At 45.9% G+C, this 25,556-nt stretch overlaps 1 protein-coding gene across 5 annotated transcripts in view; it reads left to right on the forward strand.

Moving 5' to 3' along the window:
* DCC (DCC netrin 1 receptor) overlaps window positions 1-11,776 on the forward strand; it is a 1,201,728-nt gene extending 1,189,952 nt beyond the window's left edge. For 3 of the 5 annotated variants that reach the window (XM_085629855.1, XM_085629892.1, XM_085629873.1), the window contains 2 exons: window positions 1,758-1,906; window positions 5,733-11,776. In XM_085629855.1, the coding sequence (XP_085485981.1) occupies window positions 1,758-1,906; window positions 5,733-5,822 (239 nt within the window). In that variant the 3' untranslated portion in view covers window positions 5,823-11,776. The remainder of the gene's footprint in view (window positions 1-1,757; window positions 1,907-5,732) is intronic. The other 2 variants (XM_085629864.1, XM_085629882.1) reach the window with 1 other exon arrangement.
* Window positions 11,777-25,556: the final 13,780 nt, after the last annotated feature.

The raw sequence follows: 25,556 nt of genomic DNA on the forward strand, positions 1-25,556 counted from the left end.
TCTGATATCTCCTGTTGTGCCTGCTCTTCCCATTCTTGTTCCCCCAAGAGCTGGCCTGGAAGATCCGGATGTCTTGTCTTGTCACCTTCAGACCACAAAAGCTTGCTCTGGGGCTGTTCCTGGTTCCCCAGTTGCTTTTCCGACCGTTCTAATGCTGGGATCTGTTCGCGCTTTTCATGCTGGATCTGCCGTCTCGGTGAGGTGTCTGTTAGAGTCAAGGATGTATCCTTTTCCACCTGGTTTTGACTGGGATCTTGACCAACGCTCTTTGGCTGTGATAAAGACTACCCAGAGGGAGTCTGGGGGGAGCTATTGTGGAGGACTACTACCCATAATTCCACCGGTCGAGGAAGTTCCACTGTTGCTTTGAGCGGTATCGCCTGAGGTTTCTTTAGAAATAGTGGAAAGTCTTTGGCAAGAGCCTTGCACATCATCTTTGTTGGAATCTGCTGTGGGCTCCGTTGCCCGTTTTTCTCTACATTCTGTGTGCCATTTATTTGCTTCTGGATCTCCACTACTCCATTTTCCAAGAGAGGCTCCGGAGGCTCCTCTTCGGAGCTTTCAAAGCTTGTGTTGCGGCCTGGATGATTAACTGACTGCTCTGCTCTCATCACAGAAGATAGTGCATTAACCTGTGTTCGGCGTGTTTTTTCTTTTAGCCCGGTCGCCGAATCAACTTTAGCCACCAGGTTCATTTGTTTAAGAGGTTTCCCCATTTCTTTTTTCCTCGCTAACACCTCTTTCTTGTTTCTTCTTTTGCCTCAGTTCCTTGTACTTCGAGCCTCTTATTTAACAAAGTTATGTGCCTCTTGACCTCCCTTGGCCTGCAGCCAGCAGCGTGCGTTTTTACCACCCCTTCTATTTAAGCATCGAAATGTCCTGGGTGCATTAATTGATTCACATTGGTTAATAGAACAGCTTCCTCCTACCTCCTGGGCTCCGAGCTTCACTGACAGTCTGCGCCCCCTTCACCTCCTTCACCTTTCACCTTTCCGGTCTCCTTGTCTTGCAGGCTGCCTCTGCGAAGGCTCCGGGCATTTATCCAGGCATTTTCCTGTCATTGGATTACACCATTAATGCTTCAGGTGCCACGTCTCCTGTTTTGCTGTAATGCCGGATCGCAGGAAGAAGCTGTCAGCTGAGGCGATATTCAGCCGCTGCAGTCTTCGCCTGCCTTCATCTCAGCCACCATTAACGTACCAGCAATCCAGCCGCAATACCAATTTCCGCCCGGCTGGAAGATGGAAGCTTCAAAAGGAAGGCAGAAGGGAGAAAAGCAGTTTTGCTGCGTTTCGTTACAGCATTTAGCCGCATTTAACCGGATTTGTGTTTTCCGTGCTTTGTTTGTTATTTTTTCCTGCTTCTGCAGGGGCCGCTGTCCTAACCTCTGCACTTACACCGCTTGGAGAGTCCGGCACTCGATTGCTTGTGGGCGGGGCAGGATCACCTGTGGCTAACCGGAGGCGTGATACTACGCAGCCATTCCCCCAATCAACAACAATTTTAATTTGGAATTGACATTTCTCTCTCTTGGCACACGGTCTGACAGATCCTTTTGATACAGTATATGATATTCCTTATCAAAAATCCAAAATTGTACCATTATGTCAGACATCTGCTCTTCGGTTAAGGTACACAGGAAAGTTGTGAAATAAAGAGATTATATTTAGTAATCATGCAAACATAATGAATTTATGATTGTCGCTATTTTGCTGTTTTAAAAAACATGTTTAATTGTTGTTTACTTTTAATTTCAGGGTCAAACCTTCCTAAATCCCAAGTAAAAACAGCATCTCTGGGATTGGGAGGAAAGGCAAGATCTCCTCTCCTTCCGGTTTCTGTGCCAACAGCACCAGAAGTAACAGAAGAAGGCCACAAACATTCAGAAGACCCTTCCAGTGTAAGGGTAGTGTATAACAGTCTCTTTCACATAGCCATACATGCAAACACACGTTGACAATATAGCAGATAAACAAAAACAACAACAAAAATGACATCCTTTGTTGAAAACTAAAAGTTACATGATTCTGCAAGATATATTGTGAAAATTAGTTCTTAATCTGTAATGGTTTATGGGTTTTAGTATTTTCCATTTTGGTTTTCAGTTATACCTAAGTAAAAATAGTATATTTTCAGTCCCGTCAAATGCAAAGAGTAATATCCCTTACATAATCACAGAATGTATTTTGTAATAGCAGTTTTCAGGAGAAATATTTGTAAACTATAATTTTTATATGTGTATGTGAATCCATCTCATACCTTATGATAGAGAAAGGCGTCTTCATGTGAGTTTTGACTGAGTTCCCACACCACCTTGTCAACGGGACAAAAATGTGAAAACTGCTTTTTACTTAAGGTTATAATTTACTTTGTCTTACTTTAGGTAGCTGGGCCTGAGGAAAGTACGAGGCTAGATCCTAGATGGATAGAAGTAGCCTGACAACACAATATGTGGTCTAAAAGCACAATAGGAAACAATATAGTTAGACAATATATAAAAAACCTAAAGATCCAACTTTATTTGCAATAAACATGATAAACTTTTATTAAAACAACGGCATGAAATTGGATAAAAGTTTCAAAAGCATTACGTAAATGAAAATATTTCTATAATAGTAAATTGTAAAATGTGTTGCATGTGAATGAAAAAGAGAGGAGCTCAGAATCCATGGCAAAGCCCTCGAGCAGGGTTCTAGTGGGACCCAGAGATCAATTTAAACTCATCTACAAGTAAACATAGTCCCTGTGAATGAGGGGCTTAGACTTGTCAAATATTCCACTATTGCAAGAAGAACAGTTTGTTTTTGTCAACCGAAATTAACCCTCAAGAAATCCTGTTATGATATTAGGTAACCAAATATGTTGTAACTTACATATAATAGTTTTGACCTAAAAATTTTAAAATAAATGGGAAAAATAATATTTTAAAAGAGTTCCTACATCCACTAAATAATACATGGAATGCATTCCATTGCATCCAATTTTCATTTCAACTAGCCCTAGAAATTGCAAAGATCTAACACGTCTACTTTCATTATTTATCACGATGTGCAGCTTATATAAATATATAATGTTTCAGTCACTGATCTCGCTAAGTTTGATATAAACATTTATTTATCACATGCCTGCATTTTATATATGGATTGTTCCACTTATGAGTAATTTTTGATATATCTCAATGTGACTTTATTGCAATGGCCAGAATTTTGAAAAACATCAAAAAGAATTGAAGACACAAGGATGAATTGTAATGAGAAGGAATACATGCAGAAAGTTGTTTAAAGAGGGCATGAAAGTACATGGATTTGACATATACAGTTTAGACTGCAAAGATTTGCGACTTAAAGTTTCCTGGAAAATGAATGAATTGAATAAATATGCTTTGCTTAGCTCTAGCCAGTCTACAGATGGCAAAGTGATCAACTTAAATTAATGTGGACTTTTATTTATTCTAACATGCCATTTTAGATTTAAAAGACTGACTAACCAGATACTACTATTTGTCGATCAGACAAACTGAAAGAACCAATCAAAGCAAGAAACACTATGTGGTAAAAAATCTCACCATGAACAAAATATATTAAAGTTAAACAAAAGAATACAATTACATATTGAAGAATACTGTGTTAAAATAGCAAGGGCCAAATGTATTAAACAATTGCATGGCGCATGCGGCACGCAACAGGCACAAGAGCAAAGCAACTCATAAGTTAGATTAATCAACTCACGCAAGCCCCCCCTTTCGTTGCCCTGAATGGCATTATAAATCTAGAGTAATGCAACAAAGTGCAAATCGCTGTGTTGCTTTACTCGGCCCCAGGAAGGTGCTCCATGGATTTTGGCACATTCCCAGATTGACCATTACTGGTAGACCTCAGAATGCGTCAAAGTGCTCCGCATCACCAAGGGAAAAATATGTTTATTTCCCCTTTTTATTCCTCTTTCTATGTGTGCTGCACTCTGCAGCACACACAGATAGAGAAAAATGCCTCAGGGGATAGTTTTTGTGCAGGAAGGTGTCCTTTACTGTACAAAAATAATCCTGCCTAAAATGCATGCACCCTTGCACCGTGGTGCATAGGGTTTATGCATTGGCTCTAGACAGCACGGAGAAAAGGAAGGAATGTGCCATATTATGTTAAATACAGCACATTCCTGCACTTTCCCTGTCACGCAGTGCAGCAAGGTGGCTTGCTGTGCTGCTTAACCTTTTGCTAATCATGTGTCCCCATGTGTACTGCTTTACCTTTGCCACATATCTTACCCTGTGTTTCAAACAACAGTGTATTATTGGAAATATCTAGTCTCCCACCAAAGTATTTTTGCCTCCTAGGCACAACAGTCTATGCCACTTTATGCCACTGCTTGGACATCCGTGAACACTCAGTTGATATAAAAATGAAGATGTTCTAAACCTATGGAAAGATTAACGATCCGAGGAATCCAGATCATTTAATGTTTTCAATACCATGACATATTTAATGATCGTTAGGACCAACTCAAGCTGCATTATCAACACAAATAGTCTTCAAATTTGAAAAGATTCCTAATATTATATAAGAACGGACTTTATTAAAAAACTGCTTATTTGTAATTTGAAGTAATGGTACAGCAACAATTGAGAATTAAAATTCAAAAAGTGTAATACATATCAGAACTTGATCTCCGATAGTTCCTAAATCACAAACATATTCTAATTGTATTAACTCACCGTAAGATCCTCATGCATTTCATTAGTTGTGATATAGAAAGTGACACATCATGTGGGAAATTGTATTTATATTGTAGTGGAGTGGGTATACCAATTGTTTTTAACTTGAAGAAGGCTAAAAAGACACAACATTTGCTGATTCCCATATGAAATATAAAATACTTTCACTATCACATGTAGAGCATTTATGTATGCCGCTAATTTTCTTCTTTATCAAATTGTTCCTGGTATGTAGATAATTGTCTTTCTACAGAATCACACTGTTTGTTAGGTAACACATCATTTTCGTCCAATTAATTTTGCAATTTTCCTTTAAGAATTGAATAAGGGCTTATTTTATTTAACTATTTTTTAGCTGCACAAAGATGATAGTTCTCAGTTTATGTGCTAGGACGATTTGGGCCTTTACCATCCAATTCACTTTTCTACAAATTAAGTTTGGCCATCCCTCCTTAGAGAGTAGTGGTTATATCAACACTTTACAGGTAAAAAGAGTTGCCAAGCTCAACAAACATTTGATCTGAGCTTCATCAATTTTAGAAATGTAATGGGATTTTGAGGAGGTTTTATGAAGCCTGCGTTTCAGGGGTCGGTTTAAGAGAAACATTTCAACTCAACCTCATTTTATTCCTGTAGAATCTAAAATTAGCAAACAGTTTCATTTTGACTAAGTATTAACTTGAATGTTCTATTCTTTCAGCCCTGTAGTCAGAGAACAAAACACTTTCTGCTGACGTGTTGTCAAGAGCATTTTGTCCCTTTACACAGCTGGCAGGAATTCAAATGAACATTGAAACTGTCACTCACTATTTCAAAAATGCCTGCATTGAAGAATAGTATTTGGTCTCTTTTCTAAGTATAACACTGCCACCACCTTTCCCAGCTGTTAATTCACAAGTAGTTATTTGTGTGCCTACAAAGCCCAGACAGCCTGTTAGGAGTTATTAACTTTGACTGCTGTACATTTGCTGATTACAATACAGTATGCTTATGGAAGTTTTTTTTTCTGGGTTTTTCACAGGTATATGAACAAGATGACCTGAGTGAGCAGATGGCAAGCTTGGAGGGTTTAATGAAGCAACTGAACGCTATCACAGGTTCTGCCTTCTAGGTGCTTCTAAGAATGCTGCTGACTACACGGATCAAGTGACAGGGGAACACTGCAGCACACCCGAATTTGAGATACACAGTCACCACAAGTGGACATGTCTTAAAAGAGATCCTTCATCAGTGCCAATGACTTTACATTACAATGTTTTCTATCGAGACTTTCAATGCTAAATCGTGGAAAATAGTTTTCGATGGCAAATACAAATATGATGCTGCCGTAAACGATCGAATACTTCTTTCACTGTGGGAGATTGGGTATTTTGAGAACACTTTACTGTCATTGTTTACTATCTATCCACGGAATCCGGTATCAAATCAATTGCAACTACAAATTCCAGTTTGGCGTGCTTGAGGACATTTCTGAATTTAATTCGCAAAAACAATCACAGATCATTTCAAAAGTACCAGATTTTCAATACCTTTCCTAGAATTCAAAGGTTGGGAATAAGGCCCAGGAAAGCATATTTTTTTATTATTTAGTGATTCAAATATTTGAAAACAATCTCAGCAGCACAAACATGAAGTATTTATTTGTGGCCAGAGTAATTATGGACACCATGCTTGTGATGGGCAAGAAAACAAGAGGACAAGGCATCCATTTGACTCGAAAGCATCAATTTTAGGCACAGATTTAAAAAAATGACATTTGTTTGCCAGACAACGCTGTAATCTTCCTTTTCAAAGTGAACCACTATAATTACTGATAAGTAGCTCTTGAAACCACCGATTCACCAGTTGAGTTAAATGTTTTCTCAGTTTCCTTCTCTTCTATAATCAAATTATCAAAGTGGATTAAGGATCATCTTAATGAATATTGTTTGGCCTGAAGCTGAAGAACCAGATTGTGGTATCAGAGATAGCACAGGGAATGTAACATGCCTCCAACGTGCTTGTCCATGAAGGTGCATATAGCTACTCAAACACACAACATAGACACCCATTGAATCTCTCGTTTTAAATCCATAAGTGCTGGAATTCTCATCCCACCAAAAACCTCCGATTTTTGCCTCAGTGACCACACGCAGTACATGAAGGATCACTTGAATAACCAATCACGGCCTTTGTCAACCCTTGTGATAGATGGTCTCTGTGAAATCCTACAGCAAATATCTATACCATTGCTGCTTCATTGATTCACCAATCTGTGCATCCATAAAAAACACATTTAAAGCAGTATAAACCTGAATTGCCTAAAATAAATTTCTCTGCTGACAATGCTTAATTCGTAAAAGAAAGAGTGCCATTGCCCGAATGTCTGTTAAGAAGCCCGCGCCTGGTGCAAATAGACATGGGTGCGTCCGAATACCAAGACATGTCGTCTTAAATACACCTCATACCTCTTTAATCCAGTACAAGATACTCCATACGCTGTTTGTTGTGTTTTTCCATCTCTCCCTATCTTGAAATATCTGATGCAGAAAATAAGTGCTGGTCCCCAAAAATAAATGCTAGTGGCCCCCACCGGCAACCACTGACTCAAATTAAGCATTGGCTTTGCATATTTATCAGTTATGAAGCCGAAAACCCCAATCAGAAAGATTCAGCTGAATTATTTCATTCACTTCTCTCTTCTATTACAAGCTTGAGTGGCTCATAATTTAAAAGAACCTGGATGGGATTGATTCTTCACCAACTAATTGCTCCTTTTATGAAGTGAGTAATTATATGCTATACTTCATGACGAATGGAAATTGTTGAAATAAAGAGCACTGGAACATGAGAGAGACATCTGAATAAAGGGGGAAAAGAGGATGGAAATGATATAAAATATCAGGTAGCAATGAAATGGAATCGCTGTCACCTAGGATCCTTAATGAAAACACCATAATCAAATGCAATAGGAATTAGACTAATGTAATCCCTATCAAAATAGCAAATACGCACAGTATCCATATTTCATATTAGCCCTTGTGTGTTTTGAAATTATTTAAGCACATAGAATAATGGAACTGGAGCAATTTGGAGGTGCTGAAAGGCACTCAAAAACCCTATCACTTTCTACTTTGGTAGAATTAAAAAAACTCACACACAGAGACACGGAATATGGTTTCTTCAAATATACATTTGATATCTATTATATATTCAGTGTTGTAAATTTCTAATGTGCTAATTATTGACCCAATTCACAAGGATTTTTTCTGAAACGAAGTTGTGGTGTAAATTATTATCAGGACTGATTAACAAACGTGTTTCCCGGGTCAGTCACACCTTAGCGTGGAGTAAGACACTGTATGAACAATTCACAATTTAAAGTCTTCCTCCCAAGGTTTTCTCCTATTTGAATCTATTTTTTGAATTCACAAACATTCTCAAGAGTTCTCTTGAGAAGCTGCAACAATTACATTTGCCGGGAGTACTTCTGGAATTCCTTGGGACTTCCTATTGCTGACTATATGAAGGTGTTTTCTCTTGTTTAACTTTATATGGCCCACATTTACATGTGTGCTTTCAGCTTTTTTTTGTCTAAACAGTGAAAATATTTTTCTCCATAGAGATATTTCTGAACCCGGACCATAGCCTGATGTTCTCTTCTCATTCCCAAACTGAAAGTAAATGTATTCTCAGGAGTACATTTCTTACGATTTGTTTGTTGGAAATATGCCATGGGAATCTTCCAGGTGGTTATCTCTCAAAAACTACACACTTAACAGAAAAGATTTACTCACATGGAAATGTAGCTCTAGGTCAAACATACTGTGTATCACAGAGCTGCTTGAACTACAAAATAACTTTATGAATCAGGTCCAACTAGTTAAAGTTATAATTAAAAAAAAAATACAATAAGGTTAATTTGAGGCCCTGATATTTTCATCAAAATATGTGTATTCTGGCCGGTAAACTCTATAAATATTAATGTCTATGAGAGAAATATGTTCATACTTTCACGTATCGGATTTTCCCCCAAAAAGGTTTTTCTATAGTAGGTTGCTCCGAGAAAAACAAATAGACTCTGAGTAGTGGGTGATACCTTTCAGAGGACTAAAACAATATATATTATTGTTAGTGCTACTACTGACAGTATTCTATGCCATAAGGGAATCCCCTTCCACATTCGTAATTGACAAAATTAGTAAATACAGAGCATTTATATCACTGCTGCCTAATACTTACATTTATTGGCAATTGATATTCTTTGCTCAAACTTCTCAATTCTCTCCTCTCTCTTATCCTCCTCTTGTGCTTAATCACAAGTAGGGCGGAGGGCCATAATATTTTTACTAGGCCCAGTAAATACCAACACCATGAAGTGAGGCACATAACTGGTCCAATAAATACCTGCCATTCAGAGTTCAAACTTGGAAATGCGGCGAAAGGTGTGGAGTTTGCTGCCTATACACCACATTCCGCATTCCCGGTAGTTACCAGGAATTTTCACTGCTGTAAATTTTGACAAGCATAAAATGCCGATATTGATGTTGGGGAAAGTGTGGTAGTGAAGAGTGTATTACATCTTGTAAATATTGGGTGCATTATACTAGGTACTACTTGAAATTCTGACTCATTTACAAACAGTTATTTGCACGAGGATAGAAATTTTATGGCCCACTTGTGATCCAGGCATTAGTGCTATAAACTGTTGTTCATAAAATGTGGTTTATTTCTATGGGTCTGAAGAAGTTAAGGCATATATTCATGCATCTATTCCTTGGGTTTCTACATTAAGAGGTATGCTAGAGACTTATTCATAACAAAGGCAGTGATTTTTACTATAGTCCTTGATTACATTTGGGCCTAAAATCTCATTTCAGGCAAAAGCTCATCGTTCCACCCAAAATGACGTTATAAAAATTGCTACAATTTATAAGTGCAGTTCTGATTTCCACCCCCACAGAATGTGTCAATTATATGCAAATGCTGCATAATTAGACAGTGGGTGGGGAGTGCAACTCGGAATCAAGTGCAGATTGTGCACTCTCTCCTTGCTGCAGCCCATTGTATCGTTAAATAGCGTCTGTGCGATTTGCACCCACAGTTTTCTGGGGCACGCAGTCTTGCCTTTATTATACTGTTCCTTGTTTGTTATAGCTTTGTATCAGAAGGAAGGAAACTTTGTGTCAGACCTAGCTGTGGTGCATGGCACTACTGGTATTTGTAATGCTTATAAATGTGCACAGTACAAAGCATGGGTCCCTTATCATCAAGATTATAAACTTCATGTCCTGCCATCTACTGGGTAACTCAGCAATCTACACGGTTTATGAGCCAGAAAACCTGTCCGTGGCAGATTCTAAATGATGATGGATCGCGTCCCATCCACTCCATCTCTCGGGCTCTGAGAGATGTGTGATGAACATTCCACTCCGTCTGCAGCACATCAAATGTTGGCTTCAGGAGGGCAACTTCATGTGGTTAGGGTTATTATACTGAGACACAAGGACCTCTAGAGTGGTTATTATATGATTTAATGTTGAAAACTAAACCTCATTGATTTCAAAATGTTCATTACTATTGAAGCATCACCTCTTCCGTTAACATTCAGTGGAACATGTATGTCTCTGTGAGTATATCGATAAATGTACGCATCCCTATCTGCAAATGTAGTAGGGCTCCGCCACATTCATAAACGCTAAATTACTGATGAAGTGGGTGAGCTTTGATAACCACACTCTATACGTCGTTCAAACCTGCAGAACTCTATATGAGTTGCTAATACTGCATTCTGCACTTCACAGGTGCAGACAGATTTTTGTGTCTGGGGTCGCTTGTGGTCTTATGCTGCAAGGAGGTGGCCTAGCATCTCGTCCTGGACTGCCCTCTTTTGGCGGTGATTTGCAAATGAATTGAGATTTTCAGTTTTTTTAACAATCCAGATTAAAAGTCATGGAATGGAATGCTCATGAGAGAGTTTCCCACTGTTAAAACATGTCAGTTCAAGCATTGCCATTGGCCGCTGTTTTCTTGTGCAAGGCATTGGGAAAGTGCCCAATGTATTCGCTAGAGTCAAATGAATTAGGTGTCTTAATAACAATTTGCACATCCTTTGCACAGCCACCATGCCACAACAAGAACCACTCAACATATAGAGAATTTAACTGCACCCAACTCACAAGTTAACTACTAGCTCCCAGCACAATTCATGCCAAAACCTACTTTATTGGTCAAGACCTGACAGCAGCCAACCTATTGGAATGACCCGTTCACCAAGAGCCTGTCACCAGCCTCTTTATTGCTGTTCTGCCCCTGTGTTCCCATGTGCAAGAAAGTGTGGTCACACAGGAAGGGGAAATTGCTGTTTTTCCTATTGTAAAATATACTTGACAATTCCGATCTCGGTGAGTTGACACCATGTTGGGGAGATGGGGGGGTACTTTTTTATAAGTAATATTTAATTTATTATTTAGAGTGTTTCCTTTTAGATAATTTATGATGAAAGAGCTATCTGGTCAGACATCTAGGAAAGGCCTGTTAAAGCTGCAGAGTCCCATGCCTTCTGTGTGACATTTTTCTAAGCGTTATTCTCAGCATCTGGCTACTTGTCAATTTATTCTATACATCCATTGTTGCAGTTTTCCTCAAAGCCGTGGCTTTCATGTCTGAAGAAGCTTTTGTATTTTAAAATACCCAAACTGTTACTCGAGGATCGCTCATCTCATTGCTCAGACATGGGAACACTATAGCTTTCACGAGCCTTACTGAAGAAGAATGTTGCTGCTTCAAAAAGCCTGACGACAGGTTTTCTGAAATAGCAGTTATCTTCAAATTGTCAAACTCTAGCATTTTTAACCAAATTAGACTAGTAACTGCAATATTTAAGTGTACAATTTGTTCACAAAAAGGAATCTTGCTTACAGTTTACAGAAATGACTGTTTCTACACATAATCTTGTATACTACAACATGGAAAAAAAATGGGGGTTTTGTAATGCGCTGTAGAACAGTCCCATATTCATTTTTTTATAGAAATGTTATTCCGATGGTGGATTCTTTTGTTTAAAAAATAAAGTTTTGATACATACGTGGGCGTTCTGTGTTATGTTTTGTTGACGCTTACCGCATAAAACATGTTTAAGTATCATTATATAATTTGTTCTTTAACATGAAAAAAAACCTGCAATTCGTTTTCAACAACATGTGGTTTTTAGGCTCTGAGTCTGATTATGGGTTTTTACATTAATCTAATTTCCAGATTTTGCAGTAAACATGCTCTTGAATTTTCATTGACAGATTTCTTTAAATCGAACCTGCTAAAAATGTGCACAGGGAAATGTTTCGAATGCAAAATTCAGTACAGTAAATAACAACGTTTTCAGTCCGTGAGCCTGATTATGGGCTTTTACCTTAGTTGAATTTCCGAATTTTGTAGTAAATTCCATACATGAATTTCCCCTGTCAGATTTCGTCAGATGGAATTTGCTAAAACTTTTCGTGTCGGGGGTGGGAGGGCGGTCTCTGCTGAATGCAGAGTTCACTACAGTAAATACTGTTTTAAAATGTTGTACCCTATTTGTGCACTCATAACGGGAGGAATATACTACACTGTGCAAATAACTCGCCCTTGAATAATGATATTCACATGATGTTATGTTATGTTATGTTAAATATATTTATAAAGCGCACGTACACCCAGCGGTTTCTTGGCGCTACAGCAATAATCTACTAGATCAGGAGGTTATAGGTAAGCTTGCGTGAATAAAAGAGTTTTCAGGAGGGATCTGAAGTGTGGAAAAGATGTTTCAAGTCTAAGTTCCAGAGAGAGGGAGTTCCACATTTGAGGTGCCAAAAAGAAAAAGCTAAGTCCGCCATGTTTTTTCCGGTTAAAATGATGCAGAAAAGTCTTCAGTTTTCACCAATTCACGCACAATCCAGGAAATAGTGCAATGTAGTGAGGTTACCTCAAACTGAGAGAGGATTGCTTTATAGAAATCCACAGTGGGAAAAGCACTGCTCAGCAGATAGGTTCAGTGACAACTGACTTAGTATAGCAGATCTGCGCACGAGTGCTTCATTGGTGAATAAATGCACTCTCCCATATAACATTTCATCCACTGAGGGTAGTATGCTATACGTTAAACAAGGAAAAACAGAAAAGATACATTGGAATGTTGAAACAGAAAGCCTGTATCAGTCCTTGTTGGCCCTCTGATACCTCATTATATTCAGTGGAGCTGCCAACATTCCACTGTTTTAATATAGCCTTGTAGACCTCTGTAGAGAGCTACACCGGCCATTAAAGGCCCACTCTAGCGTTAAAGGCCCGTAAAGGCCCGAGGGTCTTTAACAAGGGAGCAGGGCTTTAATGTCGGTATAGCCCAGCTATGGAGGGGGATGAGGCTACTGGAACATTCAGCCACTAGAGGGCAGAATGTTCTAACAAATAAAACAAAGACCTCACGGATTCCGAGGAGATTAAATTCCCTCAGCCTTTGTGAGCCCTTTGTTCACAGCAACAAATGTGAACAACAACACTGGAATGTTGGAGGGCCGCGCTTTTAGCGGCCATTAGAAGCCCAGAGCACGCCATTGTTTTATATAGAGCTACCAACATTCCAATGTTCTAATCCCAATTAGAACATTGGAATGTTGGGGGCTTCACTGAGGACAATGAAGCAGCTCATAGCCAAGAATGTCTGGCTTAGTTCTTCTCCTCTAACATTTCAATGATGTTCTCCTCTTTTGTCTCTATTTGTTTTAAACATTATTACCCCAGTATGTGGAATGTTCTAATAGCATTATTGGCTTTATGCTTTGAACCCTCTCCCTCGTTATAGGCAGTCACTCATGGCTCAGGTCATTAACTTGGGCTCGTGACCTTTAATGCTATATTCACTATTTAAATTGGAACATTCCATTACATTATGACTGTGAAAAATCTTGATTGGAGAGCTCTAAGGCAATCAAATGTTACTGGACCGCCACTGAGTTATTGGGGCCTTTCCCGCTGTTGTCCAGGGGTCTCCCTACTGCAGACCCTAAAACTGGGGACCCCGTAGCCTTTTTAAACTCTGACTCTCGGGTAATAAGGTGGGACAGTTCAAGGCTGGTTAATGGAGGTAGACTAGAAACTTTGAACACAGTAACATACACAATAGTGTTTGAGAAATCATTATCCTGCCAATACTTTTTCTACTTTAATGCAAACACAACAAAATACTATGCCCAAAAAAATAGGAATCCAGGCAGCAATACATATCTAGTATGATTCTGTTACTTGCAAGGTACTAATTTGCACACCAGAAAACCCTAATCCTAAAACAGCATCACCTCTATACAGGCAGGCTTATAGAAAAGACATACATGGAATTTCACTATTACACTGGCATTGTCAGGGGTAATTATGATAAAATCACAGGCCTACAGTTTTAACAAAGTCGTATCAGTGGAATCAAAATATAAGCCCAGATGCTCTAAAATGACATTAAAACATTCTCATTTTAAAATGTAAAAATCCAGCTTATTGGCTTTATCGTGACACAAGATTTCCTCTTAAGGAGACATCAACCACTTTTATTATTGGGTATGAGGTTGTCTAGCAACCAGTTCTGAGCCAACAACACAAGCGATCAACCCCCTTGGATCCATTTAGTCTCAGCAGTGGTGGCTCCTCCGCTAAGTAAAGGAAACATAAAGGTGCCGATCACAATCCGGTAAAAACCGGGTACGAACCGTCGGACGGAGCATTTTCTCCGTCCGACGCGTACCCGGTCGTCAAAATTTACAAACAAGGAATTACGATTCGCACGGGAACACCATTTCCGTACGAATCGTAAAAAAAGCCCGACCGAACAAAATAAACCTACAAATGCGATCCGGGAAAGCGCCGACGTGACGTCGGGACGCTCACAGCCTGCCATTCACGAACCAGGAATTACGATTCGCACCGACGTCATCCCGCACGGTGAATATTTTCCGGCTGCCAAAAACTGCCGGGAAATCAGGACGACGCGAACAAGGACCACCAGTACGCGACGGACAGACAGGACGACGCGAACAAGGAGGACCAGTACGCGACAGGACGACGCGAACAAGGAGTACCAGTACGCGACGCACAGACAGGACGACGCGATCAAGGAGGACCAGTACGCGACGGACAGACAGGACGACGCGAACAAGGAGGACCCGTACGCGACGGACAGACATGGACCCGAACCTACGTGTCATCCCGGCCCTCATAGCAGTCGACCTCCTCTACAGGTTCGGACGCAGACGCCGCAGAAGGTCAGAATAACTAAGGGAGGGGGTAAAGTGGGGTGGGGTGGGGGTGGCAGGACCAGGGCAGGCCACAAAACCCCCACCAAAGTCACACAGCACACATGCCCAGGACATACCTGACTCCCATGCCCTGGTCACTACGAGGGGGTGGGGGCGTGTCCAGCTAAGCCAGCGACCGCCACAACGGAAGTCCGTCACCACGCGAACCGGCAACACAACCAGACCGGTACGTCCCGTACCCACGCCTGAAGAGCGTGGGTACGAGACGTACCACGCCCACACCCACGTCACCCCAACAATGGCGGGACGGATCGTACCCACGTGCCAAAGGCCTGGGTACGGCCCGCACAAGCATCACATAGCGTGGGGACGGATATGTACGGACCCTACCCCCACCCGTGTACGTATGGAGCGTACCCCCACCCCACCAGTGTAAGTACGACTCGTACCCTCACCCGCGGACGTACGGACCGTACCCCCACCCCCACCAGTGTAAGTATGACACGTACCCTCACCCGCGGACGTACGGACCGTACCCCCACCCCCACCAGTGTAAGTACGACACGTACCCCCACCCCCAGGCATGGAGCCTACCCCCACCCCACCAGTGTAAGTACGACTCGTACCCTCACCCCGTATGCATGGAGCGTACCCCCACCCCAACAGTGTAAGTACGACTCGTACCCTCACCCGCGGACGTACGGACCGTACCCCCACCCCCACCAGTGTAAGTACGACACGTACCCCCACCCCCATAGGCATGGAGCCTACCCCCACCCCACCAGTGTAAGTACGACTCGTACCCTCACCCCGTATGCATGGAGCGTAGCCCCACCCCACCAGTGTAAGTACGACTCGTACCCTCACCCCGTATGCATGGAGCGTACCCCCACCCCAACAGTGTAAGTACGACTCGTACCCTCACCCGCGGACGTACGGACCGTACCCCCACCCCCACCAGTGTAAGTACGACATGTACCCCCACCCCCGTAGGCATGGAGCCTACCCCCACCCCACCAGTGTAAGTACGACTCGTACCCTCACCCCGTATGCATGGAGCGTACCCCCACCCCACCAGTGTAAGTACGACTCGTACCCTCACCCCGTATGCATGGAGCGTACCCCCACCCCAACAGTGTAAGTACGACTCGTACCCTCACCCGCGGACGTACGGACCGTACCCCCACCCCCACCAGTGTAAGTACGACACGTACCCCCACCCCCGTAGGCATGGAGCCTACCCCCACCCCACCAGTGTAAGTATGACTCGTACCCTCACCCGCGTATGCATGGAGCGTACCCCCACCCCAACAGTGTAAGTACGACTCGTACCCTCACCCGCGGACGTACGGAGCGTACCCCCACCCCCACCAGTGTAAGTACGACACGTACTCCCACCCCCGTAGGCATGGAGCCTACCCCCACCCCACCAGTGTAAGTATGACTCGTACCCTCACCCCGTATGCATGGAGCGTACCCCCACCCCAACAGTGTAAGTACGACTCGTACCCTCACCCCGTATGCATGGAGCGTACCCCCACCCCAACAGCGTAAGTACGACTCGTACCCTCACCCGCGGACGTACGGACCGTACCCCCACCCCCACCAGTGTAAGTACGACACGTACCCCCACCCCCGTAGGCATGGAGCCTACCCCCACCCCACCAGTGTAAGTACGACTCGTACCCTCACCCGCGTATGCATGGAGCGTACCCCCACCCCACCAGTGTAAGTACGACTCGTACCCTCACCTCGAATGCATGGAGCGTACCCCCACCCCACCAGTGTAAGTACGACTCGTACCCTCACCTCGAATGCATGGAGCGTACCCCCACCCCACCAGTGTAAGTACGACTCGTACCCTCAACTCGAATGCATGGAGCGTACCCCCACTGTGTATGTTCCAAGCGTACATATCCAGAAATAGGAGGTGTGTGTGCAGAGTCCTCCCAGCAGTGCCCTGAGACAGGAGGGGTGGGTGCTGAGTCCTCCCAGCAGTGCACTGAGACAGGAGGGGTGGGTGCAGAGTCCTCCCAGCAGTGCCCTGAGACAGGAGGGGTGGGTGCAGAGTCCTCCCAGCAGTGCCCTGAGACAGGAGGGGTGTGTGCCTAACACTCCCAGCAGTGCCCTGAGACAGGAGGGGTGGGTGCAGAGTCCTCCCAGCAGTGCCCTGAGACAGGAGGGGTGTGTGCCTAACACTCCCAGCAGTGCCCTGAGACAGGAGGGGTGGGTGCTGAGGCCTCCCAGCAGTGCCCTGAGACAGGAGGGGTGTGTGCAGAGTCCTCCCAGCAGTGCCCTGAGACAGGAGGGGTGTAACACATGTGTGTGAGGCTGAAAGTACACACATGCATACTGCCTACAAGGGAACATGTCCCCATGAACTCATGTCAACAGACTCCATACACAAGTACAGTGATCACCAAGGATGCCACGAATGTTGCAGGGGGAGACATGGCCCTGCATGCATGGCCAAAGTAGAAGGGCTCCGTCACACACACAGCTCATGTAGACACAGCTCTGCGCTAAATATTGGGAACACCCTGCAGGGAAGATATCAGGGTACACAGAGGGAGGAATACACCCTGGGACAATTGCACCATGCAGTAACTGCTTACATGAACAAAGAAAGTTAGCTAACACCTTGTGATGGCACACAGATCCCAGGGTCCCCCCAATGAGCAGCACACTACTACATTTCCCACACACCCAACACATAAACACCACCCAAAACCATGTAGCAGCCCCACCAACACCAATACCAGCATAGCAGTAGTGTCAGAATGAAAAAAAAAGTAAAGCTTTATTCAGCATGATCACAATGTCCGTGGATCGCAGGCAGTTCAATATTCACAAAGCCCATAGGGCAGTCAATAAGTCTCAGCTGGATGGGGGACACAGTGGGATGCGTGTCCCCTAGCTTGCCTGCACAGTTACATGCCGTCGTCTGCCACAGGGGTGAGGGCATCATGGGGGGGGGGAAGCACCAGGCACTGCAGGGACATCAGGTCAAAGGGGAGGCGTTGTGGGTGCAGGGATGGAGGACTCCACCACAGGGGGTGGGGCAGTGCCAAAGGCGGAGGCCAGGATGGCACTACACACCTTTGCAAGGTCCTCCAGGGATTCCCCTGCACCCGAAGGAACCACAGGCCCCAATGAGGGGGGGGGGTCAGAGGGATGGGTCGCAGCGCCACCGGGGGAGGGTGTGGACAGGGGGGGGGACGCAACCACCCTGACCGGGGACTTCCTTGACCGCTTGCGGGGTGGTGTCACTGTGGGGCTCAGGGACAGAGCAGCCATGAAGGAGTCTTTGGGGGAGAGGTGGCCAGGAGAGCTGAGGGGAGGGGATTTGGAGGGAGTGGACTGGGTGGAATGCGGACTCCCACTCTGGCTGCGTGTCACACGTTTGCCCGCCGACCCAGTGGGTGTGCCTACCTCACCCTGTGTGTGCGTGTCAGGAGGAGTGCGGTGGACCTTCCCTGCTGGTGTGGTGCCTGTGTCTGTTGTGGTGGGTGCATGCCGACGTCTGGGTGTACGTGGGACAGGCATGGGAGTGGGAAGTGTGGATGGGGCAGGGGTAGGTGGTGGGAGGTCGCGCTGCAGGAGACCCACTGCTGCAGTCAGTGTCGAGTCTATCGACCTCAGCAAGCTGCGTTGGTCAGCCTGCGATGAATGAATGCCCTCCAAGTATGCCTCGATGTTGTTGAGGGTCTGGCCGTGGGCATGGAGGACATTAAGGATCGCAGCCTGACCAACCTGCAGCTGCCGCTGGATGTCCACAGACTCGGCATTGGCGGCAGCCGTGGAGACAGGGGCAGGGGGTGCGGTGCCTGGCATGAAGGAGACATGCGGTGACCGGGCACGCTGGGAAGGGACACGAGCAAGTGGGAGGCGGCTGATGGGAACGGAGGGGGCGGTGCGAGGTGTTGTTCCGCTGTCAGCTGCTGGTGCAGCCTCCGCCCACTCGGAGACATCCTCCTCGGACCTGTCAGCTTCGTATTCTGACGTGCCAGTCGACAGGTCCTCGGCCGCACTCTCCTCCGCCTCTGTCCCACTCGATGTGCCAGCCACGATGTCACGGCTGGCACTGGTGCTCGGTCCCTCCGCCTGGTCTGTGTCCATGTCTCCCTCTGTGTCCCCCGACGATGCTGTGGGCAGGGTGGAGAGACAGAAATTAATCAGACACCTGTACACATCTGTCACATGAGTCCAATCTACATAGGTTACATTGCATAGCCTGAAAAGGAAGATCCCTAACATCTACTAAACAAGGTACCGATGTAGGGCATGAAACACACAGTTGGTTGAGCCACCATGCCACTGAAATACCATGGAGAGCATGAGACAATAGCAAATGACAGGAAACGGAGTCTGACATAGCACCCAGGCCCTGGGGACAATCCAGCACTGCATCTGCACCACACAGCGTTGGCGAAAATAGGGATGACCAGGGACCATATCCATGAACTTGAGACACATGCTGCATAGGTAATGCTGAAAACATGCCCAACATGACTGGGTCACTGCACCTTGAGTGTATGTCCAGACAAACATCACACACTGCCCAGACCCAGCAAGTAGAAATCAGGATTTGACATATAGGCTTTGCCCGCCCCAACCACCCCCTACACGAGGCAAATTGTTGAGACACAGGTGGCACCAACATCTCATAGTCTGGGTGATAAACACAGGGGCAGGCAAAATGCAAGATTGGACGCCAAACACCCAAGGTGCGCCTGTACAAATAATGAGGTACCAGTGCCCATCCTCAGATGAGTATAACAAGACACACAGGCACTGGCAACTGTGAGTATGAAGAAGGACATTCAGGTCAGGCTGCACAGTGGACACCTGTACTAAATTTCACGTCTATATACATGGTGCCAGGGGACAATGGCACAGAGCACAACCTACGCTGTAGACACTGAGAGTGTCCACGTTTTGTGATGACACATACAACACCGAGGAAAAGGTGCCCCAGGGGACAGTAGTGGCCACACAACTCCATGCTCCTGAATGGTAATGACTGCAACACACGCCACCATCCCTGCACTATGCGTATCGCACACTCATGCACATCATGTCACAGGCCACTACATAGGACATGCGCGCTGTAAGGCATGACACTTGAGAGACTAACTCCCATGTCTGGACTCAGCATCAGTGCCAACTGACATGGAACCCACATGCAGTGAACTGGACAGGGCACAGGCAAGGTCCCAAAACCTGTTACACACCACCCCCACACATGATGCTACAGGCATAGTTCTCGTGGACAAAGCGCCAGCCTACATTACCTTGTGAAGGAGTGACTACACACAGACCAGGGAACACATTGCAAGGAGGGGAAGGGTGGCAGGAGAGCAGCGCTATACTGGGGCAAACTGGATCTGCACAGCACCTTTAAACCCTGGCAGTGAATTCATGCTACTGTGCCCTTACAAATGCCGGTGACACACAACAAACACACATGTACCTACCCCCTTCCGGCTGCTGCATCTCCTGTAAGCGCCTCTCCAAGTCTGGAAAGACCACCGGCAGCACACGCCTGTGGAGGTGGCTCAGACGGCGGCGCCCGCGGTTCTTGTGGCTCACAGGTGAGTGCCCCAGCAGGACCCGTGCGATCCTCCGCGTCCAGCACCGGATATCCTGCCAGCGTTTCCTCACCTGGGACAGGCTCCGCCTCCGACCATCCACACCCCTCACGGCACTGACGGCGGTCAGCCAGATCTGCTCCTTGGCAGTGGCGCCTACCTGTGAGGAAGAACAAGTGACACCACATCAATACACCAGCCACATGTCACAGAGAGACATATGAGAACAAATTAGCTGGTTACAACAAGGCATGTCATGCAGCCAACGCATTGCACCTTTGTCATAGGGACATGATCCTCTGGGGAGGGAAAAAGCAGTACGTGCCATTGTAGGTACACAGGTGGAATGATAGCAATGTCACAATCAATGATCAAGGCTCACACTGTGCATCACACCCACCCCTCCTGTCTCAGGGCACTGCTGGGAGGACTCTGCACACACCCCTCCTGTCTCAGGGCACTGCTGGGAGGACTCTGCACCCACCCCTCCTGTCTCAGGGCACTGCTGGGAGGACTCTGCACACACCCCTCCTGTCTCAGGGCACTGCTGGGAGGACTCTGCACACACCCCTCCTGTCTCAGGGCACTGCTGGGAGGACTCTGCACACACCCCTCCTGTCTCAGGGCACTGCTGGGTGGACTCTGCACCCACCCCTCCTGTCTCAGGGCACTGCTGGGAGGACTCTGCACACACCCCTCCTGTCTCAGGGCACTGCTGGGAGGACTCTGCACACACCCCTCCTGTCTCAGGGCACTGCTGGGAGGACTCTGCACACACCCCTCCTGTCTCAGGGCACTGCTGGGAGGACTCTGCACACACCCCTCCTGTCTCAGGGCACTGCTGGATGGACTCTGCACCCACCCCTCCTGTCTCAGTGCACTGCTGGGTGGACTCTGCACCCACCCCTCCTGTCTCAGGGCACTGCTGGGAGAACTCTGCACCCACCCCTCCTGTCTCAGGGCACTGCTGGGTGGACTCTGCACCCACCCCTCCTGTGTCTGGCCAGCACCTCAAAGCAGTCACATGCCACAGGCCACTGACGCCACCTCAGCAGAGTACACAGACACACACAGGCACAGGACATTCACCTGCCATTGCCAAATGCAGATACAAACCTCACTGCACATGTGCCACTAGATCGGGGGGGCTCACAGGTGTGGGGCTGGCTCTGCACGTCAGACACACATCACTGCTCCCTGCTCACATGAGATGTGCAGGGCATATCCAGGCCTCATGCATCTGGGGTGGTCCACTACACATATGCACCCACACAAATGACATTGGACTTACACACACTGATGTCCAGGGGACGAACACATCATGTGGACACTCTCAGCAATCAATCAATCAATCAATCAGTGACACTTGTAAAGCGCGCTACATACCCGTAGGGTCTCAAGGCGCTGGGGGGGGGGGAGGGGGGGGTGCCGCTACTGCTCGAACAGCCAGGTCTTCAGCTTCTTCCTGAAGGAGAGGTGGTCTTGGGTCAGGCGCAGGTCGGTAGGGAGGGAGTTCCAGGTCTTGGTGGCCAGGTAGGAGAAGGACCTTCCTCCTGTAGTCGCTCTTCGGATGCGGGGGACGGCGGCGAGGGCGTGGTTGGCTGATCGGAGGTGGCGTTTGGGAGCGTGGAAGTTGACTCGGCTGTTGAGGTAGCTCGGGCCTTGGTCGTGTAGGGCTTTGTGTGCGTGGGTGAGGAGGCGGAAGGTGATTCTTTTGTTGACGGGGAGCCAGTGAAGGTCTCTCAGATGTCCGGAGATGTGGCTGGTTCGTGGGATGTCGAGGATGAGTCTGGCTGAGGCGTTCTGGATCCGCTGGAGTCTCTTCTGGAGCTTGGCGGTGGTACCGGCGTAGAGGGCGTTGCCGTAGTCCAGTCGGCTGGTGACGAGGGCCTGGGTGACGGTCTTCCTGGTCTCGGTGGGGATCGTTCGTTCGTGCTTTTTCATGTCCTAATGCATTCTTGCTGACAGGGTAGAGGTACTTGTTGACTGTAACTCTAAATATTTGCAACGGGCCCATTAGTTAGAGTTTGTAGCTCAGGTTGTCTTTATTGGTTTTACAACAATAGACTATACTTTGAATTCAAATAGGTTTCCCTTGGGTGGCTAGCACACATTAGCTGAGTCCTGAAATAGTCTGAACGTCTGATTGCATTCCTGCTGATAGGGTTTAGGTTTTAGGTTTTAATTCAAATATGGCTCCCTGTGGTGGCGAGCACATACTAGATGAGTCCTGTAATAGGATTGTCGTGCCTTCCACGGACCATATGATGGCTAACATTGGAGTTGACTTGAAATAAGGAGTCTGCCAATATGCCTATAATTATGTCCCTTGCCCTAGTAGAACCGCCAATCTCTGGGCTTCTCGGGGCTTTTGGACTGTGTCTCACCTAATATAACGAGCAGGCAGAGAAAGATATAAATGTACTTATAATATATGTTTTCTGTTTTTAGGCTATAGGATTGTATCCACCGTGTACCTACCTATGAGGAGAAAAAAATAGATACTTCCACCGTTTATGACATATTTTGAATTCATCTTTGAGGTTTTCGACCCATTTATTCAGCTAAGGTAATCTCTATATACTTTTGAGTTTGATTGCTAGAGATATACCTAAAAAAATCCAATCTATAATAGACAAGTAAGATAGTAGTTTTGTGTCTTTTCTTTCAGACTTTTAGACCTTTTACCCACTAAACGCCCACATCTGCTTCGAAAGAATAAAACGGAAAAAGATTATACCAGGTAATCTTTGGTGCTGTGGGCATAACTAGATTAGCTAATATATTCTAGTGATTTAGGCCACTCTAATGCCTGAAATTATTATTAATTACAGTATTTGGCCTATTGAGTAGCCTGGATGAGGCACAAGGAGGAGGCTAATATCCCTTCAGTAGCCGTTGTCTATTCTTCTCTGGTCTATAAGGTATTTAATTGTGGTTTGATGGGATCTTTTTATATCCCCGATGAGTGTGAAATCATTGTGTGTTGTGTGTATTAAGAAACGTATGGATGATCACCAGGAGAACAACACTATGCTATTTTGGCCTGTTCTGTCTTCATTGTGTACTTAAAAATATTTTGTCAACACCCGTATATTTCAGCTAGGGTTTATCTATAACAATGTATTGTCTGTGTTTTAAGTTTATGATTGTAATAAGTGTTTTAATATGTAATCTTTATGATTTGATTTAGACTGTTTTCTGACGACATGGGAGAATATTATTACTTGTCCTGAAGAAGGTGGTCAGTTATCCACAAATCTCCACCGAAACGCGTCGACGCACTCATAGGAGGGAGAGTATAGATCGTTGTGACTCCTAGTTTCCGAATTACCCTATTGTTGACATAATCAACTAGGAAAATAGCAGATCATGATCATATGTCTCCTTCTGCCTGTTGATAAGAGATCAAAATATGTTACTTACTGAGTCTCCCTTTATTTTACACTAATGTATGTTGTAGTGTGTTCTATGTATAGGTAGGACACTGTGCATTATTGTCTTGAACAACAACATTTGTTTCACTGTTTTATTGTATTTTTATGAATTTTTGTGTTTTCTTATCTGATCAATTTTATAACTAATAAAAAAATATAGGAAAAATTCTTTTTAATATACATGTTGTTATGGAGATGATTTTTGGGTGTCTTGTCCTGGTGATCGTGTGTATTTAGTTGTGAATGTATTGACAGACTCTGTTCTTCCAAAAGGGGAATTGTTGTTTTGACTCGGTGGGGATCCACCAGAAGATCTTCCGTAGCATGCGTAGGATGTTGAAGCACGCCGAGGAGACGTTGTTGACTTGCCTGGTCATGGAGAGGGAGGAGTCCAGGAGGAAGCCCAGGTTGCGTGCATGGTCTGTCGGTTTGGGTGCGGTGCCCAGGGCGGGAGGCCACCAGGAGTCGTCCCAGGCGGAGGGTGAGGAGCCCAGGATGAGGACCTCCGTCTTGTCCGAGTTCAGTTTCAGGCGGCTGGTCGTCATCCACTCGGCTACCTCTTTCATCCCTTCGTGCAGGTTGGATCTGGCAGCGGCGGGGTCGTTGGTCAGGGAGAGGATCAGTTGGGTGTCGTCGGCGTAGGAGATTATGCTGAGGTTGTGTTTGCGTACGATGGCCGCGAGGGGGCTCATGTAGACGTTGAAGAGGGTGGGGCTCAGAGATGATCCTTGAGGGACGCCGCAGGTGACTTCGGAGGCCTCTGACTTGTACGGTGGTAGGCGGACTCTCTGTGTTCTTCCGTCGAGGAAGGAGATGATCCAGTCCAGCGCCTTGTCCTGGAGTCCGATGTTGCTGATGCGCCGTACTAGGGTGCGGTGGCAGACCGTGTCGAATGCCGCAGAGAGGTCTAGGAGGATGAGGGCCGCTGTTTCTCCATTGTCCATCAGGGCTCGGATGTCATCGGTGGCGGCGATGAGGGCGGTCTCGGTGCTGTGATTGGCTCGGAAGCCGGACTGTGAGGGGTCGAGGGATCCGTTTGTCTCGAGGAAGGCGGCCATCTGCTTGTTGACGGTCTTCTCGATGACTTTGGCTGGAAACGGGAGGAGCGAGATGGGGCGGTAATTCTTGAGGTCGGTGGGGTCCGCTGTAGGTTTCTTTAGTAGGGCGCTGAGTTCGGCGTGCTTCCAGCTCTCAGGGAAGATGGTGGTGTCGAAGGAAGTGTTGATGATGTCTCGCAGGTGGGGTGCGATGACAGCGTCGGCCTTGTTGAAGACGTGGTGAGGGCAGGGGTCGGTCGGTGATCCGGAGTGGACAAACACACATCTGTAGGTACAGTCACCTGTCACACTGGGGTAACCACAGAATCACAGGAGGACTGTAGTAGCTCCATACCCTGGAGGATTAGACAGGCACAATGTGTAATGCCACATGCAGTGAATGTCACAGTAAACACAATGCAAGTGAGGAGAGCAGACATGCACCACAGCATGCTCTGGCTGGGAGACATCAGGCATCCCCCCCCTGGAACCCCCCCTACAGTACATAGCATGTGTGTCAC

Source organism: Triturus cristatus, chromosome 2_1, assembly GCF_964204655.1.
Source record: "Triturus cristatus chromosome 2_1, aTriCri1.1, whole genome shotgun sequence".
Classification (NCBI taxonomy): domain Eukaryota; kingdom Metazoa; phylum Chordata; class Amphibia; order Caudata; family Salamandridae; genus Triturus; species Triturus cristatus.